The sequence below is a fragment of the Mustela nivalis genome (assembly GCF_964662115.1).
Source record: "Mustela nivalis genome assembly, chromosome: 16".
Classification (NCBI taxonomy): Eukaryota; Metazoa; Chordata; class Mammalia; order Carnivora; family Mustelidae; genus Mustela; species Mustela nivalis.
In genome coordinates, this window is record NC_139035.1 from 21,482,824 (window position 1) to 21,495,985 (window position 13,162).

The window sequence follows — 13,162 nt, forward strand, 5'->3', positions numbered from 1 at the left end:
GAACTGTGGAGTGTTTCACTTGAAATTCTGTTGTTTCTTTCTCACCTTTTAAATCTTTGGGTACTGGGAGTCTAGTGATTGAAAGATATGTGCTATGCAGAAAATGTGCAACACCTTTTTAAAAAAGCATGTCAAATGTATTCCCAGTGAATCAAATCATTTTTATTCTAATGGTGCACACCTTGAAGTAAGGAAATAGATATTTCATTTAGATTTATTTTTCATAACATATGCACATTTACTAGACCTCTTAAGCATTTGAAGTGATCCAGATCACTTTAGTTTTGAATTGGTTAGAAGTTAGGGAAAAGACTTATTGATATACATACTAGGCATCTCAAAAGTGTTCTGCACACATAAGGAGACATGCAAAGTAGGGCAACATGTAAGACAGATGCACTTGTAATTACCAGCCTGTCAACGGAAATAATCGAATGCCAATCTGCAAAGTTAGTGACATTAGAGGTAGTTTTTGTGAAGCAGTTGAGATGGTTCTGGAATGTATTCGAATCTCAGTAAACAGTGGCTGTCATCAGCATACTCATTTTCCTATATGTCACTTAGGAGAGCATGGTTGATCATGATATAAGCAATCAGAAAATGCAGGAGTCCCTCTTCAAGCAATCCTTCTATACAACTGCTTCCTCTAAATCTTCACGTTGAGGCTCTATTAACCCATTGCCCATACACAAAGAAGTCTGATTCCTCCTTTTAATACAAGGAAAGAACTCCATTTCCTTCATGGTACCGTGTTGTGGTTGAACCAACATTTATGAAAATTGACCTGTAGTACATCATCGCTCTGAACTTTTTCTTCTAGACTTCTTTCTTCTGGTTCACTGGTCATTATTTCCCCTTCTGTGGATGATACTGCAACTTACGAGTGCACCGTGACAAATGATGCTGGGGAGGATAAGAGAACTGTGGATCTCACTGTCCAAGGTAGAACTGGCTTAGTATGTGGATTAACAGTTATTATAATGATGCATTTCATCATCCCACTACTTCCCAAAAGGGCTTCCTTTTCCACTTACTAACTTTCAGTGTAGAAAGAGAAAGATGTATAATAAGGCTTTGGAAACCTGTAAGTACTGGAAATGTGTGCTTCCTAATTACTGTTACTGTTGTTTTAGTTCCACCCTCCATAGCCGATGAGCCTACAGACTTCGTAGTAACCAAACATGCCCCCACCGTAATCACCTGCACTGCTTCAGGAGTTCCAATTCCCTCAATTCACTGGACAAAAAATGGTATAAGGCTACATCCCAGGGGAGACGGTTACAGAATTCTGTCCTCAGGTAAGACCAGGCTCAGTCATTATACATCTATGATGACACTAGTTATTAATGGATGAACTTACCTGGCCTTTTGTTGCACCAAAATTAAAAAAAAAAAAAAAATGCATTTCATTCCTAGTCTTATACATTTGGGAAAAAAAATACAGTTAGAATGGAAAGGGGAACTGGACAAAGGGAGAGAAAAAAAAAAAGTCTGGAAACAAAATCACAATAACTGAATATAATAGGAATAATCACGAAGATTTTAAGTGCATTCTTACTAATCCTGAAGTTTCACAAATTCACTGGTTGCCTTTGAGTGAACCACACTCTTTCTATTGGCCAGAAAGAATCTCCATTCATTTAATAAAGATCTAGTGCCCACAGTAAGTTGTATACACCACTGAGTTTCTGAGGCTATAGAACTGGGAGGGTTTTCAAGGTTTTTGTTTTCAGGGTTTTTATAACTGAGCAGGTAAGGCTGGGTGATAAATGTTAGGATGGATAATTTTTGAGAGTGGTAGTAGCCATCATTTATAGAATTTATGTACTGAAAGAGAAAAATTATAATTCATCTAAATGAAAATATAGGTAGTGCACATTGGTGTTTTGTATTGGGAAGGTACACTAGAGTTGAACTAAAGTAGCAGCTAACATCCTGGGGCTTTATGCATTTGTACATGTTATTCTAAGGGAATTTGTTTACTTTTTCAATAGAACGGAAATGATGGAAGATTGTTCTCAGGATAGAACTTGGCTCTCAAAGCCAAGTATTTTGGCTGTCTCTGAAATGTGTATAGATTGGTAGCAATTAAAATCATAAAATAGAAATTAACTACCCTTCAGCACAAGGTACTGTGTTAAAAGAACACATTGGAACATTCTCAAAATATTAAACAAGAGTTACCATATGACCCAACACTCCATTCCTAGGTATCTACCCAGAAAAATGAAAACATATGTCCACACTAAGACTTGTATGCAAATGTTCGTACAGCATGATTCACAATAGAGAAAGTAGAAACAATCCAAATGTCCATCAACTGATGAAAGAATAAACAAAATGTGGCTAATCCACACAATGAAATTCTATTTTTCAATAAAATGGAACAAAAATATTGGCGCACACTACAACAGAAGAAACTCAGAAACTGCTCGCAGTGAAAGAAATCAGACACAAAGGACAGCTGTATGATTGCATCCGCGTGAAATGTTCAGAAAAGGCAAATATATGAAGAAGAAGAAGAAATTCGTAATTGCATGGGGCTGGGGCTGGGAATGTGAAGTGACTGTAAATGGAAAGAAATTTCCATTTAGGGTAATAGAAATGTTCTCAAAATCAGGTTGTGAGAATTGCATGACTCTGGAAAGATACTAAAATCATAAAATTGTGCATTTAAATGGGTGAGAATTTTATGGCATGTAAATTTTGCCTAAATAAAGCTATTAATAATGATCAAAAGGCACTGCGCTGGGCCCTTCAGGGGGTTACAAGTATGAGTATAAGCCAAGTGTTCCTGTGCTATGGTGATGAAAACACAAAACCAGAATGACATAGTTTATTGAACCAGAAAAATGGTTACAGAAAAATGGATGTTCTAGATACATAAATACTTTTTCCTTTTTAGGAGCAATTGAAATATTTGCCACTCAGTTAAACCACGCTGGAAAATATACCTGTGTTGCCAGGAACGCAGCTGGTTCTGCACATCGACATGTGACCCTTTATGTCCAGGGTATGGAAGGTCATTTAATTCATTAAAAGCTTGTTTTTTCTTCAAGTCATGTTTATTCATGAAAGGATGTACTGTCTAGACTTATGAACCACAGTAATATCTGGGGGATATGAAAGACTGATAAATATTTTTTCAATAAATGAAGAAAAACATACAGATGAAAAATCACACAGAAAAACCCCTAAATTATTTTTTTCTTGAACATCTATAATCTGTTCTGGCTTCTAGTCTCCTAATGGAGTTCTTCTAATGGAATCTGCCTACGGAAGCAAGACTCAAAAAAAAATGTAATGTAATGTGGCCAATGTTCTCCTTTCCTCTGGAAAATCAAATCACTAATAACATGGAAATATGGATCTAGGCGTGATTAACTTTTAGACAGTTCTGCCACTAACTGGTGCCATTGCTTTTTCTGTTGGTACTTATAGAGCCTCCAGTCATTCAGCCTCAGCCAAGTGAACTCGATGTCATTGTAAACAATCCCATTTTATTACCATGTGAAGCAACAGGGACCCCCAGTCCTTTCATTACTTGGCAAAAAGAAGGCATCAATGTTGTCACTGCAGGTACCTACCACTGTTTCTATCAAGAAAATGACAAATCAGTGTTTCACAATTCAGAAGTCAGGATGATTTTTTTTAATGAAAAAATTTAAAAGAAATTTTTTTTAATAAAAATTCTTCCCTGTGCTTTCATAACTGATGCAGGAAAAAGCCATGCAGTTCTTCCCGGGGGCGGCTTGCAGATCTCCAGAGCTGCCAGAGAAGATGCTGGTACTTACATGTGCGTCGCTCAGAATCCGGCTGGTACCGCCTTAGGCAAAATCAAATTAAATGTTCAAGGTACCTAAATAGTAAATTTCTATGTCTTCATTGCAGAGATGCTTGTAACAAGGTGTACACCAAAAGTTCATCTATCTAAAATAAGGATGCTACTGTAGTTCTCAGCATTCTTATATTACATTATACAATGTGTTTTTTCAGTTACCCTTATGAAGAAGAAAATTTAATTCTTGGGGGTTTTGGGGGGTCATTGTTTATATAAGAAAACGGACGCATCTCATGGTATTTTGGATTTCTCTGAACTTCATATGGTACTCTGTTTCATTGTAGCACATGCTTAAGGTAACTTTTAAAACCAATCTCTCCACGATACCACATTGGATACATTTATGAAACATTAGATTCTAATATCCATTTTAAAAATCATACATAAAAAATCATAAAACAAAAAAATTGTAATTTCAGTTAACCAACTTGATGGAAAAAAATTATTCTGTTGACAAAGCAGGGTCTTTTCACATTTAACTGTTATTTTCTTGATATAATATTTGTATCTTGCATGTATTAGTTTTGTGACCTGGAAGTAGGTTCTGAGCTTCTGAATTTGCATTAGCTGATTTCAAGTTTCTGTTAAGTATGATTTTCCTGTGGTATATTACTGACTATAGTAAAGTTTACTTAACGTGTGCATTATAAATCTAATTTCTTTATAATGCTAACATTTTCTCAACAAATATTTATTGCAATAATAAGTGGAAATACATTGCACATTACAGACATGATCCTTCCCTTATGGTGTACAGAAGGGAAAAAACTTAACTACCACAATAAATGAAATAATTATAAATTCTGACATATGCTAAGCAGAAAACAAAAGGCTGAGATGGGAAGAATGGGGAAATGTGGGGACCATTTGACATTAGTGGTTAAAGTAGGCTTTAAGAAGTAGGCTTCTGGGACGCCTGGGTGGTTCAGTGGGTTAAAGCCTCTGCCTTCACCTCAGGTCATGATCCCAGGATCCTGGGATTGAGCCCCACATCAGGCTCTCTGCTTGGCAGGGAGCCTGCTTCCTCCTCTCTGCCTGCCTCTCTGCCTACTTGTGATCTCTGTCTGTCAAATAAATAAATAAAATCTTAAAAAAAAAAAAAAGAAGAAGAAGAAGTAGGCTTCTCTAAAGGGGTACCATGTGGGTGGAGACCTGAGTGATAAGCTAGGATGAGCCTTGCAAATGTGGCAGCCTGTCCAAGGGAGAGAGGACAGCGCATGCGGTGGGCCCACAGCAGGAGAAAATAAGGAAAGAAACCTGGCAATGTGGTAGAGAGTAATGGAGAAAGAGAAGGCTGGCAAATAATGAAGGAAGTCAGAATAGGTGAGCCAATACATGGAAGGTCAGACGGACCACACAAAGTTTAAATTTTCTTCTCTATGCAGTGGGAGACTTTATGGGTTTAGCCAAGATGCTCATTTGGTTTTAGGAAGATCTCGTTTGGGGCCATGTAGATGATGGAGCAAGACTGGAGCCGAAGGTACTATTCAGGTCCTCTAGGCAGCGTGTTACAGCCTGGCCAGAAGTAAGAGTGGCCGTGTAAGTTGCAGGGGTAAATGGAAAACGTGGTGGCTTTAAGATACTTCCAGGAGGTGTAACTGCCAGGATGAGTGATGAATCAGATTTGGGAGGTTAGGAAAAGAGAGGAATTAATGATGTTTCCTGGGCTTCGGGCTTGAGATAGCGAGTAGATAGATGATAGTGCCATGGGGGAATGGTAGTGCAAGCGGGGGGAACTGGCTTTGGAGGAAGGAAAACATGATTTCTGATTGATCCTACGGGATGTGGGAAAGTATGAGAAATCCTAATAGAGATACCAAATTGAGTTGAATATTTATGGATTCAGAGCTCAAGGGAGAAGTAGAGGGTAAGATATAAATTTGGAAGTAATCAGTGTGTTTTAGTCCACAAGACTGGATCAGAATTTGTACAGAAAAAAGAGCTAAGGACAAAGACCCATCACTCTGCATTGTTTAAAGTTCCGAGAAAAGAGAGGATGCTGGAGAAGAGTACAAAGGAGGAGGCAGAGATGTTAGAGGGAAACTAGACAGAGGGTAGCAGAGGAGAGTGTTTCAAGAAGGGAGTGGACGCTTTGTTGAATGGAAGTGAGAGATCAGTTGGATAAGGACCAATAAATATTCATTGGTTTTGGCAACATGGAGGTCATGGAAAGAACATTTCCATTTGGAGGGATTTTTCCTTCACTAATTGATTGAAATTATTGATATGAGCAATTACGGGACAAAGAAACACATTAAATGATTAATAACATTTCAACATTTCAAAAGCAGAGATAACTACACGCTTTAGAGGTATGAAAATTCTGAACCCAATCTCCCTCCTTGCACATATAATATGTAATGGAAAGCACAAACCCCAACCAAATAAGGTTAGCTGATACAAGTAATTTTGACATGGTTATTCATAATTTTTTTTACAACTTGTTGATTTTATTTTACTCATCACTACTAGTGTTTTTAAGATTTGGTCTCAGGATGTCTGGGTGGCTCAGTTGGTTAAGCATCTGACGTCAGCTCAGGTCATGATCTCAGGGTCCTGGGATCAAGCCCCATGTCTGTTTCTCCCTCTCCCTCTACTCCCCACCTGCTCTTGCATACACATACTGTCTCTCTCTCTCTCTCACTCTATCTCTCTCAAATAAATAAATAAAATCTTTAAAAATAAAATAAAATAAGATTTGGTCTCCTTGTGGTTGACCATTTCTCCATATCCTCTGGAGATGCGGCAGATAGTTCTAGGTCCTTAGGACTTGCTACACACAGGGCATTACTGGGCTCTGCAGCTCTCAGAGATCTCATTCCTGATTCATTTCCCAGGCAGAATGTGATAATAATCAATATTATTTGCCTTGTTTCTCTTTTAAGCTTTCTGAGTGGGTAGTAGTTTGTTTTGTTTTGTTTGTTTGTTTCTTGTGGGTTTTTCTCACACATGCTAAATGGGATATTTTTACTGTCATTGTTGTCCTCTGCACCTTGTCACTGTCTCTGGACTTGTATTGACACAGATGAATCATCCTCTTCTTTCTTTCCTGTGTGCTTGTGGTCGGTTGCTCCTGGCTTGTGCTCAATTGTTCTCTCATAATCATTTAATATTTTTTTGAGGTTCAATAAACTATCCAGGCCATACCTAATTGGTAATCAGCCTACTGGAAACATCGAGAACGCCTTATCCTAAGCTCTTCCACAGCTTTCGGAAGAAGTGGGAAGAGTTTTATATATATAATTCTTTTCCATGATCTACTAATTTATTTATTCAGTCACTCAAGCAATACTGTGTTAAATATAGCCGCTGTATTTGAGATACTAAGCACTGTAGGAATACTTGAGTCAAAGTATCTCTGAGCCGTTGAATAATTTCCAAACCTTGAAGGGGTCTAGTCTGAAAGTTTAAGTAGCTGAAATGAATCTCATAATACAGTATATTAAATAAAATGCCTCTGTTGACACAACCTAAAACTTTTAGACATGCAGTACCTCAGGAATACATGTTTATGTTTCATTTAAAATTATCATTTATATTTGTTGGCTATGCCGGCAACAATATTCTGAAAATGGCTCAAAGAATTTTCTTTTCCCAGTGGAGAGGTTCCTCAAAGTGTTAAAAATAGTGCTACCCTATGACCCAGCAATTGCACTACCAGATATTTACCCCAAAGATACAGATGTAGTGAAAAGAAGGGCCACATGCACCCCAGTGTTCCTAGCAGCAATGTCTGCTATAGCCAAACTGTGGAAGGAGCCGAGATGCCCTTTGACAGATGAACAGATAAAGATGTGGTTCATATACACAATGGAATATTACTCAGCCATCAGAAGGGATGAATACCCAACATTTGCATCAGCATGGGTGGGACTAGATGAGATTATGCTAAGGGAGATAAGTCAAGTGAGAAAGACAATTACATGGTTTCACTGCTCCTAAGGAGCAGGAAGGGGGAAATAAAGGGGAGGGGGCGGAAATCAGAGGGAGAGCCAAACCGTGAGAGACTATGGACTCTGTGAAACAAACTGACGGTTTTAGAGGGGAAGGGGTGGGGGGGATGAGCGAACCTGGCGATGGGTATTAAGACAGGCACATATTACATGGAGCACTGGGTGTTACACGCAAACAATGAATCTCAGAACACTACATCAAAAACTAATGATGTACTGTATGATGACTAACATAAGATAATAAACAGTTTTTTAAGAAAGGAATTTTTTTTCCAGTGAAAAGAAAGTGTAGTGATCCTTTGATTGATGATATGGTAAAGTCAGGATTTCATTTCTTTCTGTGACTTCCCTTTGCTAGAGTGGTACTCTAGTGTGTAAATGGTACCTTTATGCTTTTAAGATGAAGTTTACACTTTGTATCTTTCAGTTCCTCCAGTCATTAGCCCCCATCCAAAGAAATATATCACTGCCGTGGATAAGCCCATCTCCCTACCGTGTGAGGCAGATGGCCTCCCACCCCCTGACATTACCTGGCACAAAGATGGGCGTGTGGTTGTGGAATCGGTCCGCCAGCGCATCCTCAGCTCTGGGGCTCTGCAGATAGCGTTTGCTCAGCCTGATGACGCCGGCCAGTACACGTGCATGGCAGCAAACGCAGCAGGATCGAGCAGCATAAGCGCCGAGCTCACTGTCCATGGTAGGTTATTTAACATGAATTATTTCAATCAGCTGCATTGCCAAGGCAAAGAGAGAAGACCATTGAGAAAAAAAAATAGGATGAAAGTCAAAGTCATGCAAAACCAGCAATCCAAAGTGGTGTGTGCTTGTGTGTGTGTGTGTGTGTGCGCGCACACATGCATGTAGTGTGTAGGTGAACTTATCCTTCTGATATAATATGGAGGCTCTGATTATTGGTGTGGGCAAAAGAAAGGCTGTGATCAAGTGCATGTGTGAGAAAGAAAGAGAGATTTTATTAAGATAGCCAAAATAATTAATGAGTTGCCAATCATCCCCTCATATTGGGGTTATTATTAGTATTTATACTTTGGCTGTAGATCCCATTTATGGGGTTTGTTTGTGTCTTGTGACTATTCTGCTTATTTCTCAACTTGCAAATGGTCTTCACTCAAAACTAATCTCCATATGAGCTACATTATTTAGTGTTAACCTGATGAGAGTTGGAAATCTGTTCGATTTATTATTTAAAATGGCAAAATATTTATAAGTATATTTTTATAACAGAAAAAAATCGTTTTTTCTTTGTATTCAGACAACTAACAAAATACCTAAGAGTCAGCATTGAAATATTTTTTTTGTTTTATTTTATTTTATATTTGTTGTATTATGTTACTCACCATAAAATACATCATTACTTTTTGATGCAGTGTTCCAAGATTCATTGTTTAGGTACAAAGTACAACACCCAGTGTTCATTGTTAATGTATATTTTAAAGATTAAAATACCTATTAATATCAGTGTGAGGACACAATAAATAAATTAAACTCTTTCCAGCTACTGTTTTCAGAGGTAACTCTTGTAAAGATGACCCTTTGCTTTATCTTTTTTTTAAAAACTTGTGAAGGCTCTTTTTTATGCTCCAGGTGTGTTTGAATTTCCTATGACTTCATAGTTAAAGTGATTATTTCAAGCAGACACAATTTTAATTGAATAAATAAATAATAGCCCAAATTTTAAATCACTATTTATGAGTTTTTTAAATATTTCCCCTGGTTTATACGTGCTTTCAGTTCATACAATTGAATGAATCAATACACATTAGTTCTTTAGACTCAAATAAATAATACTCCTCTTTTTCAAATTTGTATAAAGTTTACCAAAATTAACCATATACTAAACAACAAAGCAATCTTTAGTAACTTAAAAATAAGGCTACAATTCCTTCCCACGATATAAAAAAGCTAGAAACATGTAATAAACTTTTAACACCTAAACCCCAACCCCAAGGTAAATCTAAAAATACCATTCTAGTTAACAAGTAGATCAAAGAATATGTTTTCATTTTCCTACTATTTAGAAAATAATAAAAATAAGGATATTACATATCAAAATGTATGGTGTGTTGGCCAAAGTTAAAATCAAATGTAAAGTCAGAGCCTTAAAATTTTCATTTTGAAAAAGAAGGAAGTAAATGTACTAATGTTACAACTTCATCACCACTAGTAAAATTGAAATATCAACCCCAAGAATAAAAAAAAGATAAAAATACAATATAAATTAATTAAAAATGGATCAAATATTTACAATTTACCATTCAACAAAATAGATTTGTATGTTTTTTCTATAATTTGTTTGCGTGTATATTTATTCAGATATGGTTTATGTATTTATTCATATACTAAAAAAATAATCTTTGCTAAATACAACTTTTGTCCTGTCACTTTTCAGAATGTCATTAAAATTGATCTATTTCTTACTGATATGTTTGAATAATCCCAAAGTTAATAGTTTTTGGAAGGGTGTGTATTTTTACTTTTTGAGCCAACTATTCTTAACACTTTTTAAGCCTTTTCTTTAGAAGTAAATAACTTAATTCCAAGTCCACTAAGCTATTTGTTTGTATTTTTATATAGTCGGTTGATCTTTTTATATTGCCTAAATTCCAGGCCAAAAAAATTCGAGGCATATGAAGTATTTGCGTAGAGTTCTGAAATCACTATTAAAATTTCCTCTAAAAGCTGAATTAAATGTCTTGATGTGGTTTTATTTTTATTTGTTGTAACACATGGAATACTACAATAAATATTTTTTTCCATAGCACTTTATGATATTCAATATGGGGTGAGTGCTTTACAGTGTTTTAAACTGGTGACTTTTTTTAGTTTGCTCTCACAATATGTCTGTGCTACAAATCCAATGCTTATACAACTATGGACTAGTTTGTTTTACTTCACTACAGTAAGCATAAGAAACTTCAGTAAGAGAAAGTTAAGAAGGGGGACGTGGGTGGCTCAGATGGTTAAATGTCTGCCTTTGCTCAGGTCATGATCCCAGGGTTCTGGGATTGAACCCCACATCTGGCTTCCTGCTCAGCCATTAGTGAGCTTGTCACTCTGTGTCAAGCTCAGAGTGTGAGCTTGTCTCTCTGTGTCAAATAAATAAATTTATTTTATTTTATTTTATTTTATTTTATTTTATTCTCGCTGCTTGTCTCTCTGTGTCAAATAAATAAATTTTTAAAATCTCTAAGAGAGAGAGAGAGATGGAAATTTAAGAAATCAAATAAAATCTAATCTACTTTTTTGTAATTTGCTTAGAAACTAATTATGAATGTATTCAACAAGTTCAAATCCTGTAGAGTTCTTGCTATAGGCATCTTTCATGGTAACAAGTAAACAATAACTTAATACATTTTATTTTACTATTTCCATCAAAATTATCCTCAGAAGAGTCCTTTGTGTGTGAATATTCTGTGCAAACGAGGATATTATTGCACTCAACATCCTGAATGACTATCTTTTTTAAACTCTTCTTAGTACCTCCTAGAATCCGAAGTACAGAAATACACTACACGGTCAATGAGAATTCACAAGCCATTCTTCCATGCATGGCTGATGGAATCCCCACACCAGCAATTAACTGGAAAAAAGGCAATGTTCTTTTAGCTAACTTGTTAGGAAAATATACCATTGAACCCTATGGAGAACTTATTCTGGAAAATGTTGTGGTAAGTTTAATAGATGTGAATTGGTAATTCACCCTTTTACTTTTAGTAACTCAGCCTGGAAATATATTCTTTAATAATGAAAGAAAAACACTCTTACAAATTCAGGCCAAAAAATGAATTTTACACATGTTTCATTTTATGGCCCATGTCTAAGAATAATATTTTAACAGACAGTAGGACCTCATATATGGCCTCCTTCTAAAATTATTTTACTTTTGTGGAAATCTGTTTATCAGGAAAAATTCTAAGTTCCTCTGTTATATTCCATGCATGTACCCAAATTTGGGAGTGATTAGAAGACAGGAGATATAAGCATGTCTGATGCAGTATTAAGCAGATATGAAAAGCAATTTTTCTGTTCTTTTCAGAATTTTGAATAACCCTTTCTAATCATTGACAAGGACATTAAAGTCTTAGGGATCTATGCAAGCTAAGGTTTTTGAATATTCTTATGTGGTACTGACCCAGTTTACAGAACAGTAGCTGTCAGAAGCATCTCAGTTTTTCAGTGGTCACCCACTTGAAGAAGAATCTATGTATGTATACTACATGACTTTTTAAAAAAAATTTACTGTGTGGTTTGAGAGTATCAATACTTGGTATCAAATATGAAACACGATTAAAATGTGAATCACTTTCAAGGCTTTTGTGCGTATCTTATTCCTATTCCTTGCCCTTCAAAATACCTAAACTTCATTACAAAATCTTTATGGAATTAAATTTGAACAGATTAAAGGAATAAAATTGATTACATTCATTTTATAGTATAATTTTGGCCCTTAGCCAGACTCCTGGGATTATCAGGTAAATAACCCTAGGGACTGGCTGTGTCACTAGGACTCTAACTGAACCACAGGTGCCAGCGAAAATTGTAATTATTCAAATCAGTTATAAAATGTGCCATTATTTTATTTTAGGTACCACTAAGAAAGAAAAAGTACAGTTAAGTAAACTAGAGATGGTCATCCATTTCTAAGTTGTATCCCAGTTTCAGGGATATGAAAGGTTAAAAATGTGAATTTTAGAACTGATAAGGATAAATTTGTTTGCTTAAGCTAGTAAATGTCTTTAGTGGGATTACCCCTGGGCTCAGGAATGTTGGATTTGGGCCCACTTTTACACATACAGACCAGAAGGAATTAAAGGAGAAAGAAAAGGGGACAATGGGACAATGGCCCAGATTTGTTAAAAAACAAAACAAAACAATAAAGTAGTTCATAAATACCAGATGACGATTCAAATGATAAGTAGAGATCTACTTGTGAATAGTATGTACAATTCAGATTTTAAGTGCTTCACTTTCATAAAATCCTTGATTGTAAGCTTAAATTATTATAACCTGAGAATCTAAGAATAGCTAAATGATATGGAGTTTGCAGAGAATGTGATTTATTCTTGTTTACCCTTTAAAAAAAGTATGCAGCCAATCAGATTTAGATTGTATCTACTATTAGGGATTACAATTTTTATGCTACATCTCTAAGCAATCAATTCTTTATTGTTTCAATGCAAATATATATATATATTTTTTATATATATATAAGACTATATATAGTCTTATTTTATGATTATATATAGTCTTAAGCTTTTAAAAGAGAAGGAAAAGTCTGCAGTGGGACTTAATGCATTCAGAAGCATTCAACGATTAATTCAACAAATATTTATTGAATACCTTCTGTGTG

General features: G+C 35.8%; 1 protein-coding gene across 3 annotated transcripts in view; it reads left to right on the forward strand.

Annotated features, from left to right (window-relative positions):
• Positions 1–13,162, forward strand: part of HMCN1 (hemicentin 1) — a gene marked incomplete at its 5' end in the record, with an annotated part of 468,943 nt that overhangs the window by 403,037 nt on the left and 52,744 nt on the right. For all 3 annotated transcript variants that reach the window (XM_082702942.1, XM_082702943.1, XM_082702944.1), the window contains 7 exons: positions 821–942; positions 1,134–1,298; positions 2,906–3,013; positions 3,442–3,579; positions 3,721–3,855; positions 8,222–8,491; positions 11,290–11,480. In XM_082702942.1, coding sequence (XP_082559068.1) covers positions 821–942; positions 1,134–1,298; positions 2,906–3,013; positions 3,442–3,579; positions 3,721–3,855; positions 8,222–8,491; positions 11,290–11,480 — 1,129 coding nt within the window. The remainder of the gene's footprint in view (positions 1–820; positions 943–1,133; positions 1,299–2,905; positions 3,014–3,441; positions 3,580–3,720; positions 3,856–8,221; positions 8,492–11,289; positions 11,481–13,162) is intronic.